General features: G+C 37.8%; 1 protein-coding gene across 1 annotated transcript in view; it reads right to left on the bottom strand.

Annotated features, from left to right (window-relative positions):
* Positions 1-899: 899 nt before the first annotated feature.
* The window catches only part of PGGT1B (protein geranylgeranyltransferase type I subunit beta), a 39,775-nt gene continuing 21,242 nt past the window's right edge, over positions 900-19,432 (bottom strand). The window contains 7 exon segments of the mRNA XM_087741939.1: positions 900-1,662; positions 1,665-1,796; positions 6,673-6,781; positions 7,049-7,233; positions 8,839-8,884; positions 15,059-15,191; positions 17,974-18,125. Of these exon segments, the coding sequence (XP_087598065.1) occupies positions 1,616-1,662; positions 1,665-1,796; positions 6,673-6,781; positions 7,049-7,233; positions 8,839-8,884; positions 15,059-15,191; positions 17,974-18,125 (804 nt within the window). The 3' untranslated portion in view covers positions 900-1,615.

The raw sequence follows: 19,432 nt of genomic DNA, 5'->3' as shown, positions 1-19,432 counted from the left end.
TCCCCAATACTAGCCCTACAGTCCTCTTGCTTCCACCGCTCCAGACTTCTTACAGTTCTTCCAGCTATGTAGCCTCTCCTACAAGGGAAGTGTCTACTGGGACAAGCCTGCATCACATGTCTTACTTCCAAGCCCTGCCCCATGGTCCTTCTCTGCTCTTCCAAGCAGACCACCATCACTGGTGATGTTCCCAATACTGCCATGGAAATTAATCTGCTTATAGAAATAAAAACAATTTCTTTAAGTAGGAACACTGCTACAGATTTGGACACCTGGATTGTTCTGGTAGCCTGAGGAGGCCCACTGAGGCTCTCTGGCATGTGTGACAGGGGTACAACTACTCTACCCTTTTCACTTGCACTGCGTTGCAAAATCAGAACTATGGTTATTCCTGAAGCTCTTTTTACTGACTGAAAGCGTCTATATCATGTCTCTTAGGGCTCACCAGTGACAAATGGTGCACTTAATCTGGCTTGAGAGATCTTCAGTTATCTGCGTTTGGAAGTCCTTTAGGAAAAATATGCCTTAATGACTGGCAAGTAGAAAGACATTCTGGTGTCTACTGCATGCCTGAAATGCACAAACTGACCTGCCACAAACACAACAGCTGCCAAGTTATTTGCTTTGATTCTGAGCAGCATTTCAAGCATAGGAAGTAAGGCACTACTACTACACAAGCTGAGAACATTCATTATCTCTCTAACAGTAAACTATTGCCACTTACTTTAAAGCCCAATGTTTCATTCTTTACACAGAATGGTTAAGAAACTCAGAATTATTTCACGCTAAAAGGGAAATACGTATAAAAATCAGAGTGCAGATGTACAATTTTAATGTACTGCAAAGGTTTGACTTTGGAAATAGGTTCTAATGCTACTCTTGCACACAGCCACTCTTCCAAAACACTGTGTTGAATACCTCTTATTGACATACATCAATACGCCACATTCTCATTGAATTTCACATGAAGAGAATATTCCAGATGATGACTCTTTGTCTGGCTAATGATCCACTGCATCTGTGTAGAAGCTACTTAGAAGAATTATGAAATCCATTTAGTAAGGCCACACAACTTTAAAAGTCCAGTATATTGAATAAAATAATTTTATTTGTATTTACTGCAATTTTTTTTTAACAAAGTTTATGGAATTTGAAAGTAGATGATAAAAGGTAACTTTTAACTGAGACTTAATATGGGAGATTCTCTACCCGAAAATATGTCAAACATTAAGATCATGAAGAACTCCAAGGTTCTGTGCTATACTGTATGATATGCAAACAGATTTTGAAAATACTTTCCCATTATATATTTTGACACAGTATGCACAAATTTAAAAAAATAAAATAAAAATGAAGTTCAAATGCCTCAAGGGATTTCTCAGAAGTAAAGCCATTTGAAGAGCCATTTACAGTCTGCGGTGACAAACTTCTATATAATCAAAATATTTTTTCACAATGCAGAATAACCTGCTGAAGGCAACTCCCTATCGAAGTGATGCCAGCAACACAGATCTGATTGTATGACTCCAGCACTTAAAAGAGCACATTGGTTATACATGGCTTTTAACCTTGGGCTACAATTCTGCTACCAGAACTAAATTCAAGTCTAAATCAGTCATGTAGAGAGGTGTGTGTCGTCTGAACACTGTTTAGAGTCCTTGTTTTCCAGATCTGATGAAGGTGGTGAAGGCGCTCTGAGGTTCTTGTGCTTACATTCAGGGCGGGATGAACTTTGCAAATACCAGATTCTCCAATTAACGACAAACCACAGATCCCAAAGTAGGCGTGTAAAGCATCTGAAAAAAGAACAGAAAAGGAAAAAGAAAATTATGTCCAGCTCTAACAGCCAAGTGTTCCTGGACTCCAACACTCCAGAACAATTACAACCAAAGTAAACAAACAGGTGCTACATTTTAAATGTGAATTTTGACAGAAGAAATCTATTTCTGCCCACAGCCACCAGTGTGTGCACTGATTGTCTGCAATCTCTAAAACTAGAGTCTAGTTTTGTTTTATAACAATTCTTGCACACTACTTTACTTCTTCTGAGTGCTCAGGCCAAACAGCAAAAGAATCTGAGGAGCTGAAATAATTTCTGTAAAAGAGCAATTTTTTTTTTTTCCCTAAACATGAAAGACTTTTTTGGCTGATTACTTGATGAACAGCTGACTACTGAAACACCAAAATTAGTGCCAATAGCTGCCAAACAGCAAGATTTAGAAGTATGGAAGAAGTTATTACTTTACCTAGTTTCCTCCCTTCCTGAGAGAATACCCTAAGGGTAGGAATTCATGAGGTGGCTTGATCAGCCATAACAGATGACTGCCACCAAAAAGGGGTGCTCTTATTCCCCTGTCCCACTCTGCTCCTGCTGCCTACCACATACCAGCACTACAGCTTGCTGAACACCCTCCATGACCTAAAGCAATTGAAAAAACATGGAAGAAAATTAACCCAAGCAGGAGAAAATGGACAGTTTTCTGACATTTTAGTGAATTAAACTGGTTTGCAGAAGGTTTTGATATACACCAAAGCTAGTGCAAAAAGGAGAAAGAACGTGCAGCTGTACTTGGGGAAGCTGGGAGGAAGGGAAGTGAGCCTGCCTCCTCTGGGCAGCAGCAAGCCATTAGATTGGATTATCTGCCCATGAAATCACAGGCTAAAGATGGAAAGAGGATGTGAACTTAATGTGCCCCTTACAAATTCTCAACACTTGGTAACCTTTTGGAGGTGTCAGTAAATTCATATCTGACTAAAATATTACAAGAAGTTATCTGGATAGAGAGATTCTGAAAGAAGGCTTCTGTTTATCAGCATTAACATGCAGACAAAAGCACGCTCAGCAGATACAGCCCTTACTGACCTTGCAGAAGGTATGTCAGGCAAGGTGACCTCAACTTCAGGAAATACAGTATATTAACCCCTGTGGACAGCTGCATTGATACACATTAAAAACAATATACAAACCTAATTACCTGTATATGGCTATTTGGTGGGTTTAACCACAAAGTTCAACAGTTGTGCAAATCCATGCTAACTTAATACTCAAGTTAGTTCTAGCCAAAACATATATATGCAGCCTGTGTACTCCTCTGTTTCAAGGTATGAAATACACCAAGTTTTTCAAGGTCAAAAAACACAAGTCCAAACATTTTGTTTCATAAGTAACTCACAAATACGGAATGCAGCGTGCAACCTCACAACTGCTTGGCTGCTGTCTTAAAAACATAACTAAGTAAGGTGTATTTATACTTCTACAAGAGCAAATCTCACTTTAGGGTTTTACATGTGGTAATTGTGCACGCTCATTTTCGTCCTCTCACTGTTATGCTACATCTTTTGATCTTTCTCTTGCATAGCCTGTAATTCACATGTGCTTCCAATTCTTTTATACTGCATAGCATTTAAAGATAACAAGCGAGATGCATCAGAGCTGCGACACAACCTCCTGGGGCATGCAGCAGTACCTCTAGTAATTCAAAAGAAAAGTTTATTTAAATCTAGTTATGACTTATGCTCAAGTCTGAAAAAAACCCAAATGGCTTAGTTATGTGTTCTAGCAAAATGTTGTGGATTAACCCTGGTAGGCGGCTAAGCACTGCACAGCTGCTCGCTCACTTCCCCCTCCTCCATCCCCAGAGGGAGAAGGGGAAAGGAGGAGTAAAAGTGAGAAAACTTGTAGGTCGAGATAACAACAGTTTATAGGGAAATCAAAAGCCACGGGCACAAGCAAAGAAAAATAAGGAATTCATTCACGACATCCCATCGGCAGGCAGGTGTTTAGCCACTTCCCAGAAAGCAGGGCTTTATCACACATAATGGTTAGTTGGGAAGACAAACACTGTAACTCCAAATGTCTCCCCTTTCCTCCTTCTTCCCCCAGCTCCTATTGCTGAGCACAATGCCCTGTGGTATGGGGTGTCCCTGTGGTCAGCGGGCTCAGCTGTCCCAGCTGTGCCACGTCCCAACTTCTTGCGCACCCCCAGTCTGCTCGCTAGCAGGGCAGTGGGAAAAACAGAAAAGGCCTTGACGCTGTGTAAGCACTGCTCCACAACAGCTAGAACATCAACGTGTTATAAACACGTTATAACATTATAAACGTGTTATGGTCACGAATCTGAAACACAGCACCATACGGGCTGCTAGGAAGAAAATTAACTCCATTAAACCACATTGATGCGGTTTAATGTTTGTAACAAGTAGTATTAACACAAAGTAGCAGACCTAACTGCTTAATATGAAAGACTTGGGGGAGAAAAAAAAAAATCAGTCACTTGTAAACAAAGAACAGAACAAATACAGTAGGTGTTCAGTGCTGTTTTGAAGTATGAATCTCCCTACTAAGCCACTGTCCATGCCTGCTTTATAAACTACTACTACTACTACAATGATATTCAGAAGATTTTTCAGATAAAAGCCTTTCCTATATTTGGCAATCTGGAGATCACTATAAACAACAGTCATGTCCTGATTCACTTTGTTATGCTCATGTTTTCAGAGGATTACTAGCATTTAAGAGTCTTTTGACTTTTCAGATTTATTTTCAAAGCCCACAAAGTTTTCTAAGCTCACTGCTCAATAGGCACGCTGGTCCAAACACTATTTTAAATCAAGAAAAAAATGTTAAATAATGCTACTAGCCTCCAGAACCAACAATGTATTGATGTCTGTTAGCACAGTAACATCAGGACTACAAAATAATATTTCTCTGAATCATCAGTTGTGAAAAGTTACTTGCAACTTTGGAAGTCTATGTAATATATACATTATCACAAGTAGTTGACTGTTTTCTGCAATTTCTTCTAATTGTCTTCCTAAAGACATTATTGCACAGCAAAGACAGGTTGACTATCCAAATTTAAACAGAGCTTTTATAAAGTAGGAGCTACAGAAGTTCAAATTCTGAATCTATCTTAGAAAGCACCTTTGAAAAAATGGCATATTCTTACTTTGCAAACTTTCCCTGGAATATTCCATCACATCTGAGTTTTGCAACAAAACCAAATTGAGGCCACTGTTACCAGCTTTACAAATGCTAAATGCTTCAAGGAGAATGCATCATTTCTGTCCATATTCAGCCTCAACAGAACTATTAACTTATTTGCAAGACGACCCATACCACTCTCATTACCTCCACAATTTGCATTTACACTGATGTCAAGAGGACTGTGTACATTCAACCAACAGTAGGCTTTTGAGAACAACCGAGCTGTACAGATGCTTCATGTTAGTAAACTGAAGTCTTTATTGTGGAGACATACAACGATCAAAAGACAGCTTGCCTTTCAAATACTAGACTGAGCTTGTAGGAAGCTCAGCTGTGTATTTATGACAATGAAATCACGGTTCCACAGAAACAATCTTCGCAATGCTGCATTTATAGCCATTCTTCACATTAGAACTGCATTAACTTCTTACTCTTTCCTTCAAAACATGAACACAGACTTATGTCACTCGAGGAAAGAATGCGGCAATAAGCCCACCTATCACAAGAAAACGAGACAGCAAAAGCTTGCTTTATAGGAAACAGCAGTGTTCAGGCTGGAACACCACACAAATCAAAGCAAAACAGCTTTATTAGTAGTCTTGCCTTTCTCAAGTCTTATCTCAAACAATCACAGCTATGCTGAAAGATGGGTTAAAGAACTTTGCACGTGACTGGGGTTTTAAACAGATTTTTTTAATTCCTAGCTCACTAAGTAAATGGTTCATCAAGATAAACAGAAATAATTCCTCCAAGTGATACTGACTGATCTATATAATGCAGAGTAAATACAGCTAAGTCCTCAGGAATCCTAAGCCAGTTTTCAGGGGAGTGGGGTGAGCACATCTATCACAAGCACTGTTTTCAATGTGGGTCCACCTTGAAAAATTCTCAACTGTTGTTCAAAATGAAACGATGAAAGGATGAAATACCAGGGCACAGATTCTGAACATACTCATCTTTCATCATGACTAATTTTTTATCTTATTTGGTCAGTTTACAGACTGTTCATCTTTCCTGTACAAAATGCCACTGGGCAAAACTACTGGTACAAGATTTGTTTCCACAAGTTTGCAATACCTTCACTGAATTCTAGCATCTTTTGGAATTACTTCAAATTAAAAAGATTTTATAATATTTTCAAATTTTTCACTACTTCAAATTATCCACTTCCAAAAGGATAACAATTAACTTTCAGATATACTACATACAATTGCTGTGCTTAACTACAATCTATAAATCATATGTAACTATGTAAACTTTTGACTTTTTTTAAATACATCAATGACTTCTGAATAAGCTTAAAGGATTCCTTTAAGGAAACAAATGCTGTGAAATATTTTACTCAGTCCATTTACAAAGATATCCACTGCACAATATTCCCTTTAACTAGAACAGTTAAAACACACAGAGAAAAGCTTGTCCAGCTCCAAAACAGACACTGATACTCTTTCAGCGATAGTCTAAACAACAATAGCTCACTTACTCTGTTGCTGGACAAGGGAAAACTATACTTCCCATCTTTCCCTTTAAATTATAAAAATCTCATTATATTTCAAGGTTTTTTTCCATTTTTTTAGGACAGCCAAGGAAAAAAAAAACTTCCTTTACACCTCTCAGATGTCTGACTGCTGGAATGTATTCCTAGCTCGGAACACACTCACCAAAATTTTGAAGAGTAAATTTACCTGGATGGCTATCTGGCCACTTGGCAAATCCACCAACAAGGCGATCTTGAGTTGACAGGATGTAATTCCGGTTTTTCTCAAAATTTGTATACTGAAATATGTTCAAGAGCTGAAAAGAAATGAGACCATTACAGTAATATACTAAATCTCAGTATATTTTTAATACTAAAATATAAGGCCTATTTATGAGATAAGCAGCGACAGCAGAGATAGCACTCATCTGGTAAACCTACATATCCTGCATTTTTGCAAGATGAAAGAACTTTATAGTGATCTGTGCATTTGTGCCAAATATGTAACTCTTCCAAGCAAAAATATGAAGCCTAAAGAAATCAAACCAAGTCAGTAACTATCCAGTAGCTGTTCTGTACACTACCTTCAATGTTGCTCCCACCCAAAAGGAATAGCAAGTGTCTACAGGTTTGTTGGGTCGTCCGTGGTAGCCATTCTGTTGTCTCATTATACACCACCTTCTTATTCTGTTCAGTTCTTTTTCTGAAAAAACTTCCTCCAGTTTACCCATCAAACAGAGTGATGCAATACCACAAAACGTAGAGCCACCTGTGAAAAGAGAGTTGTTTTTGCAATGTTTTTATACCCAGATTTTCACTGAAGCATGTATGATCTCAGTCAGGACTTAAACTAGGGTAGTAACAATTAAATCAATGGATTTTTAAAAGTATGAAAATGTTAATCTTAAGTCTAAAAGCCAAATAAATAAAAACATTTTAGTTCAGCATATATGTCAAAGGGGAAAAAAAACCCAACGTAACTCTTGCACAAATAAACCTGAAATAATTTTCTTAAAGCTGGATTGCCTCTCAATGCTGCACAATTTACATTACACAGCAGTCCAGAAATAAGCAAATGGCAATGCAACAGAAAACATTGCTTCATATGTAACTGAAAAAAGCAAGCTATTGGGATGCCAGCAATCAGACTGAAGCAGAGATGCCAAAGGCAGTCTCAGACACAGTCCCCCAGAGGATATAAACAGACAGAAGTGTCTGATGAGCAGAAAGCCAAAAAAAAAAAAAATTAAGGGGGGGTGGTGGTGGAAAAAAGGGCATGGTTAATACTATGAAAAGACTACTGGATTCTCATGGTTGTAATAAGCACAAATTACACTTCTAAGGAATTTTTTGTTGTCAAGGAAACCTCAAGTAAAATTTGGAAAGAGAAACTCGTGTTCTTTGGCTGTCTATCACAGCCATCACTTTTTAAAGCCCATCAAAACTCATTCCAAGTCTATTACCTGACATGATAAAATAACAGCCCGGGAAAGACCATGAGCAAGCTGTTGATACAAGAGCTGGGGCCCGAAGTTCCTTACACTGTCCTGGTGCTAGAAGACCCCAGGAACTCTAAGGTTATTTCCATTCTGATGCTGAAATGCAGCAGGAGAAGGATGCTGAAGTAACGCTGTTATCACTAGCATTCTACAGTAACTTAACTAGTTTTGTAAATACGTAAGAGTATTAATTTAAATTTTTCAACTTTATCCATCCTGCAGGAAGAAAACAGATGGAGTACTATCAAAGCTCAATACTGAGGATAAAACTAGCAAACATTTGATAGATTTAGTATCAGTCACATAAAAGTCAACAGGTTCTCTGTCACGAGCAGACCACTACTTTACGGCACAGAAGAACATTTTGCTTAAAAATGTAAGTCCTTGGGAATTCCTATCTTCATAACTACCAACTGTTTACAAAAATTAACTGCTGCTTCAAGATTTGAGCCCCCAATAGATGCTACAATTTATCAGAGGACATGTTTCTAGGTTTTACTAATAGCTGCTGAAATTGGAGATCATCTGGTGCCTTGCACAAAATCTCTTGCAGATAAATCCAGAGTAGCACTGGTACATGTGGAAAAAGTTTGCTCTGTCAGCAAGAAACAAGAATTACTGCCAAGACCTTTCAACAAAACATTCATGAGGTAAGATTAATGGAGTTGATATATCAAGAGCCCATCTGGTCTGATATTAAGCTGGAACTAAGGGAAGAAGACAGATGATATTCTGAGGCATGTTTTAGATTTGCTCCTCCTCATCCCACTTCCTTAAAATCAGAAAAGAAGGAAAGGCATGACATACCCTGCACCTCTTACAGCATTTTCAATCCCAGTCTTAAAAACAGGCATAGAACATATTAACCTTCTTACCATGAGATTCCAGTCCAGCTCCCTGTGCCAGGCCGTTATCGTAAGACTAAAGGAAAAAAACCCACAAACCAGTTACTTTAGAACCACATCACTTTCACAGACATTGCAATTTCTCAGTTTACTAGAAAAATTATCATCAGACCATAACCACCATCTAACACGAATAAATTCTGAACCTATGCCTCCAAAAGCTCTTAGCACAAAACAGTTAACAGATCAGAGTTGTTTCAATACAGGCAGCTTTTATGACTTTCATGGAGTTCATTTTAGTTGTGACGTATGTTAAAAGTCTGAAAATGGGTAAACATGTCTTTGCCAAAAAGGGAAAGTGTGTGATGCAGATAACCATTAAAGAAAAAAAAAAATTTTGTCTTTATAAAAAGAGAAAATGGATATGTAATTCCAAACAAAATTAACTGGATAAATTAAATCTGTCTCTAACCCTAAAGCTGGTTTACATACAAAAACGCAAAATGCAAGGTACTACTCTGTGTACAACACTCAAGTACCAGAAATGCTTTAGTAAGGAGCAAGAACATCAGGCTTTAAAAAAACAAAGACAGAAGGAGGTGGGGAGGAAACAAGAAGTGACAACATAATAAAGCACACTATTGCATGAAATTTAACCTGCCCTATAAAATATTATTGTTAAAAAATACCTTAACAATGCTGAAAAATCACTTTGTTAAGTGAAAGAAAAAGGAGAAACTTGAGTCTGATAAACAAAGCACCAAGAATATTATAGTACAGGTCTGTCACAAGCAATCTAGTAGCAGATGATACTGTGTATGTAGGAATAACAATCTTTCTTCCCTAAAAATTCATTAGATCATTTTGCATGATAAGAAACAAGAGATCACAGTAAGTTATTCATAAAATGGAACATGTTTATTTTACAGGAGTTCATAGAATACTTAATAAATTATCACTGGACAAATACCAAACTGTTTAGTAGGAACAAAAATGAAGTTTAACTTTTGAAGTTAAATTACACTTCTGTATTAACTGCTCAATTAATGACTGGTTGAAGCAACTAAAAAGGCTAACATCTGATACACACAACTTCAAGCTGCACCTTGACCTTCTAAAGTTTGAACCAGTCAGTTCCTATGAACATCTGAATGTTAAAACACACAGTGTAAACTCTTGGCACTGCCTTTTGAGAACGCAGTGCAAATGTGCTACCACACTCCACAGACCCATTAATTGCTAAGCAAAGGCAAGCTGATTAGCAAAGCTATGCTGGCAAAGCTAATTAACTCTACAAACAGCAATTGTAAGAGGAGGTGGTTTGCTTTATGTATGACAAAGTAATTAGCTCTGGAGAAAAGCTGTTAAGCGTGCATCCCAGACAGTGTACTATGTTGGGCTGTACAATTAGCTTGAAATTTTAATAGACAATAGCTGACCTTTGGCTGACTGGTGCCTATTTATTTACAGACAGCAGCTGCTCTTTGGGGACTTGTTTACGTTAAAGAACTGGGGAAATATTTTTGTTTCTTTGTCCTTTTGAAAAGACCCAGGAAATTATATGCAAAAGAGCCTCTAGGCTACTGCAACGTGAAAACTGCATAATTAAATACTATTCTTAGGAAATGTGCAAATCCAGTTCGGTACAATCTTTGCTTCACAGTCTGAAAGTTTCACAGCCAGCTTAGTTATATCAACAGACTCATATACCTGCATTTCAAGCAGACTACTACAGTAGAAAAAGCAGATGCTATACTTAAAAGATTCTTGCAATGTCTCTACTTAAAAAACAAATTTGCAGCAAACCAAGCGATGCTGCAAAAAAGCAGTATTTCAGAGTCTGTGGAAGTCACTCAAAATTTCAGCATCTTAGTGTCTGTTGTTTTTTGATTAGTGATAGATCTGACTTTTGAATGGGAAAGCCAAAAATCAACCTATGCTGACAAAAATTGTGTGACTGGAACCTGATGATTTTACCTATGATAAAACTGATCCACTTTTACTTTTGTGATCAGTATTGTGTAAACGCTTTTTAGTCAAGTGATAACAAGAGGGCTATCCATTCTGTACGAAGATTCAGTTCTTTTTAACATAGTTACTTTTCTGAATAAAGCAACATCATTGTTTCATGTTACAATCTTCTGCTGTTCTTGACATGGCTAACTATACAAACCCTCCTTTAGCTGTATTGAAATATACCTGCCACAATTCTTATACTGCATCACTAAAGAGAATAAAATCCAAAGAATAAGCTAAAATATCCAGAAGCTTATTACAAAGATTACTGTTTAACCAGTCATGTTACTCTACATCCAGATTAGTTGCACTTCACATGCACGCCAACTTGAGTAACTGGAAAAAAAGTTCTGAACCATCACCTCCTTCATCTCTGTGTAAACGATGACATATGATAGTAAATCAAAACCATACTTTTCTGTCACAGCAGTTTACTACCAAGCAACGAAAACTTTTTTGTTTTATAATTAATGGAAGTACCAGAACGAGGTAACTTTGTAGCAAAACAGGAATAACCATTTGCAAGAAAGTCTATAGCAATATTCACCGTATAGTCAGTTACACAAGGAATAACGAATTAATCTCAAATAGAATGTACTTTGAATCGTAATATATATAGGTTATTTTTAGCACTATCTACAATATCTTAACAGGAGAAATTACGCTACCATTCTTGGATACACATTTCACATTCATTGTATTTATTTAAGAAACACATTTTAAGAAATACTTGGTTCATGTGATAGGTAATTGAATTGGAATACATCGCAAGGAGGGTCATGGAAAGAGATGAATGAGAAGAAGGAACAGTCACCACTGTGAAATGATTTTCACAAAGGGCTACTCCCTGAATGTTTGAGACTTCTTCAGACACATCTGCAACTCCATGATGTGACCAAGCAGGATGCAAAGATTTTGTGTATTCGCCTAGAAGTGCCAGACACTTTGCAACTGTGTTAGTGCATTGAAATCCTGGTCTGATCAAACACTGCACACCCAGAAAACCCAGACAAAACTAGAGTACATGTGTATAACAACTCCGTAGCAAATTAACAGTACAGCAACACTTTTAAAAAAGAAGTCCTACTGAACACAGTGTATAGTTCATCTACCAATTCACAGTAAACCTGGACAAAAATATAACATCTTTTGCTACATATTAGCATATGCTCAGATGACTGCTGCCTATAGAACACTACTTACAGGATCTCTTTGAGTTACTCTCTGAGCTAGCCAGGAAAAGACACAGTCCTCATGATAACCCACAGTGTCTCTGGACTTCAGCCATGCCCAGACTCTGGTTTTACTTCACTGAAGTAAAGGTCAACTGAAGTATTACTATGAGCCCTTCCAAGAGGTCTTGCTCTGTTCAGGCTTCAATTTTTTTCTTTTTTTTTTTTTTTTTTTTTTTTTTTTTAAGAAGTGGTGTCAATTTTCCCAGTAGGAAATATGGAATAATTGGAATTTGTAGGTACAAGGATTAACGCTAAGGCTCTAGAAGCAAACTATAAATTTGGTTCAAGATCACTGCAGACAGTAGATCTCCAGTGCCATTTCAAAGCTCCAAACTTTCAAAAAATCACCACGTGCCTGCTCTACCAATAGCCTCATATGATGCTCTCTAGTTCTTGTCTTAGAAAGAAATAATGGCTCCCTGCTCACTTCATCTTTTCAGTGCCACTTATTATTTTACATACCTGTCACACTCCACTTAACCATCTCATTTCCAGAATGAAGAGTCTTAGTATATTAAATGTTCCTTTTACACAAGCTGATTCATACCTCTGACAATTCAACTCAACTTTCTTTGTACCCTTCCCAGTTCCAACATACCCTTTGGGACCAAAACTGCACTCAAGTGTACAAAATGCTAACTAACAGTTGATGTGATGTATAGAATAACACAATGAGGATTTTGCTCTTTGGTTTTGTTCTCTGTTCTTAGTACACGATTCCCCTATTGTAGCTCTGCTAAGCTATCTGATTGAAGGCTAACCTCAGTAAACACAAAGGTCCAGCAAGGATCAGAGGAGGAATTCTCCTGATCTAGTCAGTGAAAAGTGAGCACCCTGACTCGGCTGCTCCCTTGGTCTGTGAAAGGGGAACGGATAAATCATCGTCCCTGGGTGGAACTCACCGAGAGGGTTCAGCAGGGATATTCTCACCCTGGAAAATCATGTTAATTAAAGAAGGCTACTAACTACTGGGGTACAGGGGTTCTTAGAGGATGCAGGGGAAGAAAATTCTGGGATTGTATAAAATGTGTTATGGGGTGTTTCCTGGGGATTGCAGGGGTGTGCACAACTTATGGGATGGCTAGGGAAAGGACCAATGGTGAGAAAGGGAAAGATCAAAGCAGAATGGAGAGGAACAAGCAAGGGAAAACAGAGAGGAAAAAGGGGATAAAAGGTGCTAGTAGAGTGTGAACAGACTGCTGGTCCGTACACTTGTATGACTGAGCCCTGCCCTTGATCACCTCAGTCAGTCCAACATTTATTAAATTCTGTTTTTAACTGTCGCCTGCGGACACGCACTAGCTATTTCGAGTGTGTGCATATGTGAATGCTAGCAAACTTTAGGCCCAAATAGCTGGTGGGTAAGGCAGGCTGTCTGAGTACGAGAAACTGGAGTGGGACAACGAATCTCAGGGGCTTGTGGGCTGACCTGCCAGAAGCGGGGGGAGACATGGGCTTTAGGGGACAGATGTTGGATGGACTATCAGCACCAGGCACAGCATCAAGGCTTTTTCTTTTTTCCCACTTCACCACACCCTAGCAAGTAGGCTGCAGGTGGGGAAGAAGCTGGGAGGGGACACAGTCAGTACAGCTGAACCCAACTGGCCAAAAGGATATTCCATATGTTGTAACCTCACGCTCAGCAATAAAACTGCGGCAGCAGAAGAAGGAGTGGGGAGGAGGGAGGTGTCTTCCAAGGTGGCTAATGCCTGGAGACTGGCTGGGCATCAGTCTGCTTGTGGGAGGTGCTGAAGGACTGACTGCCTTTGCATCACTTGTTTTTTTTCTCTTTTCTTCACTTAGCTACTGTCTTTACCTTGATCCATGAGTTTTCTTGCTTTTGCTCTTCCTATTCTCTCCCCTGTCCTGCTGAGGGGTGTTGGGGGCAGAAACATATGAAAAGGCATTAAAAGCAATGTAAGTGTGATAGTATAAAGTCTTGTTCATACTCTCAATTCCAGTATGCAGGCTAATGTCGTGAATGCACAATGTATGAATTAGACTGATTTTAAATTTTTTGAAAAAGAACATATGAAGAAAGTTATGTTCCTAATCCATCTATGGCAGTGTACCAGAAAGCTGCTTGTGATGCACAGTAAGAAATGCTTATGCATCTAACTACCTCCTTAAAAACTAAACAAAAAATAAAAACCAATTTGGTCTGAACCAGTAGATTAAGTCTTTTTTAGACTTGTTTCTCACTTAAATGTTACAATTTCACTGCTCACAGCAACTACTAAAACATACTGGTTTAGAACCAGTTGTACGTCATCATAAATTTGGCTCTTTTTTGTGGACTGAAGAGTTTACTATGTATGTTTACTCACATTCAGAGAACTGTCGTTTTCAAGCTTACTCAGCTTCTTTGAAAAACATTTATTTTATTATTGGGAAATGAAACTCAATTAAACTAATAAAACATCATGAAAAAAACCTGAAAACTCTTTTGCTCCAACCAAATATGAAGACAGCTTGCACAAACACAGAAAAATACGCATATATGCTAATATTTTTCCTTCATTCCAAATATCTAATAAAAAAATAATGAAGTGCATGACTGGAAACACTTATTAAGCTTGAACTGATATCAATAGTTAGTTCTTCCTTTGATTCTGTATATAATTTAAAAAGCAGGACTACAGCTCATTGAAATGTGAGAATTCTGTTGATGCAGTGCTTTATTTATGCACTTTTTCTAAGTTATAGGAACATCAGGCCCCAGTTTACAAAAACTTGCTTTCGAGTTCTGAAGAAAAACAGTCAGATTTAATTTGCAGTGAACAAACACACCACATAATTTTATCCTGCTAGTACATGCATTACAATGAATATACAAATGCAAAAAAACAATGTGCTTTTTCATTTTCAACTCGCTAAAGTAGGAACAGAAAAGAAAGAAATTACCATAATATTTCAATTTGGATGGAGAGATTTTTAGACATAGTTAAGAAATAAAGCTAGTAACTTTAAAATGTAGTAAACACTTTGCAAATACTCACCATACTTCTTCTAATGTAGTCTATTGCTTTTTTCATATCCATGCCTGACCAGTTATCGAGCATGTAGCAGATGCAGGAAGCACAGTACACAAACCTCATATCATTCTCACTTCCTTCCAGCACTGCACAGAAACTGAAAGAAACGTTTCTGTCATTATACACTGTATAGCCTGTTACATCAGAAAATACGAAAAGCAGTTCAAGGAACTGCATAATTTTTCCTTTAAAAATTAGTTACTTCTATTTACAGTATTCACATAAATACAACCCAAAGCTATGCTAGATATTCTTTTTAGAAGATGTGATTCTAACTAAGCCAAGCAAAATCAACAGAACTATTAACATTTAGGGGCCTGGGTGACTTTATTTCCAGCAATGTAATGACACTGGTCTTTACTTATTCAAAGATGTTAATGCTTACAGTCTTTCACCTATCACAGTATATACTGATGTATGAGTTACCATTTTAGCATTTACTGTTTTGGGCAGAATTCTTTACCTTCCTAGGAACCTTAATAGCTCACAAGTCTTTCTTTCCTGCCTGCAACTTCAGGATCAGTTTCCCATGTATGTATAAATGTGACTGTTTTTACTACTGTTTCTAATACAAATGGTGAAAATTACTTTCAATCCAGTTTTTGATTTCTTATGGCTACAATCTTTCCACACTATACACACATTTTAAAGTTGTCATATCTGGGTTATCTAGGTACAATCCTGTGCTCTCTCAGAGACCCTTAAAATGAAGATGGATTCTGTGACTGGCTGCCTGACAAGCCTCCATTTGGTTCAAAGAGCTAGTTAGTAAATTTTGATGACAACCATTTGCAAGAAGCCAGCACAACAGAATATTTTGGTTAGTCCTCCTGACAAATCTCTTCTAAAAAAAAAAAAAAAAAGAAAGGTACTTCTGACTTTAAAGACAGTCTTTTAAGCATGACTATCACCACTATGACACTCCCTCTTTAACCCCACAATTCAAGTATGCACCCGATTATCTTCCTGCACAGAAAAGCCTCCAACATTTCCTTGGAGATACTTTCATCTCTCTTAACCCCAGTGGTGCCAGGCCCTGCTCTCTGGAGCTCAGACAGGGATGAACTCTGGATATGGCGCAGGACATTCTGGGAAACCACGACACTTCTTAACATGTGCCAGTACTGCAGTTTACAATCTCTCCCGATCCTCAGGTGACAACTGACCTGAATGTTATCCAGATATTTGAAATCACATTCAGCTAAGGTAAGGTAGAAATTAAAATACACACATTTATTCATAATGTAAAAAGAAACAATATAATTTAAAAACAAAATGGTTTTTTGTTTTGTTGAAGTGTTTGTTTCTTCACACCTGTCTTTTATTCACTGAGACTAGCATACTTACACTAAAGTAACACCAGAAAAATGTCTCTTTCCCTCACTGAGCTCACTTGCTGTTTCCATCTGGACAAGATGTTAGTTCAAGTTCTGGCCTTCACACATCCTCCCCCTTTGGGGCAGTAAAAGTGGTTTTCATAGGTATGAAAATGTCTGTCACACTAGAAATTGACTCCTGCCGAAGTAACAATTTGATGCCAGTGCAAAGCACTCTCCTTTCCCTATAGGGGCTAGCTGGCACTCTTCAGCAGGAAATACAAAACACAGGATCATGTGTAAGAGTTATCAGTCTGTACATTAAAACCACAAATGATACAAACATGTAGCTTACTACTGTGATCAGGCAAGATGACAAGTAACCACTTCAAGATGCTAGTGGGTTGGGAGCAACTCCTTCCTTTCAGATATACTTTAAAAACAAAAATGGTCCGACGTATAGTAGGAATGTTTGGAGCAATGGAACAGGCACCTCCACATGCTTGAAGAAACTGCAAACTACAGCAGATCAACAAATGCATGCATATGTATCTGTATACATACATTAGGACTTGGCCCATTAAGGTCAGTCTGTTGTTATTAATAACAGAAAAACGTATATCATATAGTTCATGTTCACTGCTTACATTCTGAACATTCTGGACTTTTGTGTTTGTTTTTTCTTTCTAAAAACACATGTAACACTGCATTTTTATAGTTGTGTTACAAAAAAAAAGTTTTAATTACAGATGATGTCTAGGCAACACACAGCCATTTGACCAAAACAAAAGCTTTCTTAACTCAAAAGGTGACAAAAATTTCATTGTGAAGTGAAAGATAATTCCTTCAGGAACAACATTTCTGTAACTCTGCAGTACTCTTTCAAAAATGACATTCAGTAAAACATAGACAGATCATGTGCAGTAGTAGAAGTTTTCATTAGCTACTAGCTTCGGCCTGCATTAAAAAAAAACAAACAAAAATTCCCACCAACATAAGTAGATCAAAAGGTATATACCATCTAGTAAAGAATGCATGCAAAAAGGACAGATCTCTCAAAGAAGTTTAGTAATATTATACTCCTATTACAAGTAATATATAGGCTAATGCATCCTGTATATTGATATCTTGAACATCTCAAAACTAAATAAAGCCCATCCTCCCACAAAGCAGAGTAAACATCATCATAGTAGCGTTCCAGGGCCCTGCAAAAAACAGAGAATACAAACACAGAAAGCCTCACTTATCTGAAGGACAGAGCAGAAAAACTACTGTCCCCAAGACATAAACCAATACATTAACTTTCCAGTAGTAAGTATCGACAGTTGCAAGCAAACGCTGTCATTCTCCAATACGAAAGCAAATCTATACACAAAGTGCTGTTTCGTCCTGTAAACTGGCATGTGTTCTATGACTGATATCAATTACCCACCAAAGTATTTTCTAATAGAAAGAAAAGATTATGCAGCTACTTTCATAAAAAACATGTTTGTAATGTTTCATTCCACATCTGGGTTTTCTATTAACCTTCCAGACAGTCGTAGAATATAAAATAGCTTTTACCTTCCATCCTCCAGCTGGAGAGCTCTCAGTCCTGCCAGTACAGCATCTTTATCTACTCGACTTAAATCATCTCCAAGAATAACCAGACATGACAGACCTGTGTAAGTCATTGCTATGTGCCCACTGTCATAGGGATGAGATATACCTGGACCCTAGAAAAAAAGGGGGAAAAAATAAAAATATTGAAATATCGTAAGACCTTACATTACAGTCAAGTGTTGATTTAAAAAAAAAAAAAAAAAATTAAGAGGTAAACAAAATTCTTTTCCCTTCATTCATTATGGTTAAACTGAAGGTATCCCACTCAGCTTTTCTAATCAAACTAAGCTACCACAGAGCTCTGCTAGCCATGTAAACAGTTGGTCAGTAGGAAGTTTTGGAAAAAAGCTTTGCCAAGAGTGATATTTATGCAAGAGCTAAGCAAAAAGATGGGATATGCTCAACTGTACTTAAGTTTATCCTGACACACCACTGGGCATCAGCTTCCTGGCAGCTGGGTAGCACTGCTAAACAGCCAAGCCTCTGGAGGTCCCTTCAACAAAGATTTTACAATCTAATGATCCCTCAGTGTGAGGGATTTTTAGTAATCTATCAATTGAAGCAATACCAAATTAGCCTCTCATCTACTTTGATCTCTATTCTAAAACAATAATCAGAGCTTAAACAAAGTATTTACATAGCAAATAATGTCAACTGAGAAGCTAAAATGAGATTTAAATACAAATCACAATAATGGGCGAAGTATTGATACAGGTGTGCTAAAATTATTATTTTTCCTTCTCATATTTTATAGGCATATCCTGGACTGTACCACTTCATGAAAACAGAAATCACATGTAACAAGATGACTTTGGATACTCTGGATAGTTCAATTTGGAGCAACTGGAAGACAACTATTTTAAACAGGATAAAGGCTATTTCAATATTGACTAGTAGAGAAAAGCAAGTTTAAAAATAATATTTTTACTAGCATTATTGCCTAGTCAGTTGCCAATTTTATTTTGCAACATCCTAAAAACATACGTAAAAAGCAGTATAAAACCAAATTTAAGATTATGTTATGTGTAATCGGTATTTTTCCGGCACGTCACGCTTATTTCCAAAGCCAGAAAGCTTTGCTTCTAATAAGAAACTGGGAGAAAAATATTTATTACTCACTAGACCACGAGGGACTGTTCTCACACTAGGGAATCAAACACAGTTGGGAAAAGGAGGGTGAAAACAAGGTGAAAGTGGCTGCAGCAGCACTGAAAAAGCTCTAGCTACCCAACAGAGAAGGGGAACAAGGGATTGAGCACGGAGTGAGTGTGTGCCCATTGCCTCTGGTCCCGTCACTGGGCTCCACTGAAAAGAGCCGGGCTCCGTCCTCTTTGCACCCTCCTTCAGGTATTTATATACATTTGATGAGATCCTCTTGAGCCTTCTCTTCCGCAGGCTGAGCATTCACAGCTCTCTCAGC

The sequence above is a fragment of the Nipponia nippon genome, unplaced genomic scaffold, assembly GCF_047370975.1.
Source record: "Nipponia nippon isolate SJK-2023a ecotype South Korea unplaced genomic scaffold, ASM4737097v1 scaffold_8, whole genome shotgun sequence".
Lineage (NCBI taxonomy): Eukaryota > Metazoa > Chordata > Aves > Pelecaniformes > Threskiornithidae > Nipponia > Nipponia nippon.
Note: the sequence above shows the minus strand (reverse complement) of the source record. Positions and strands in the feature narration are given on the sequence as shown.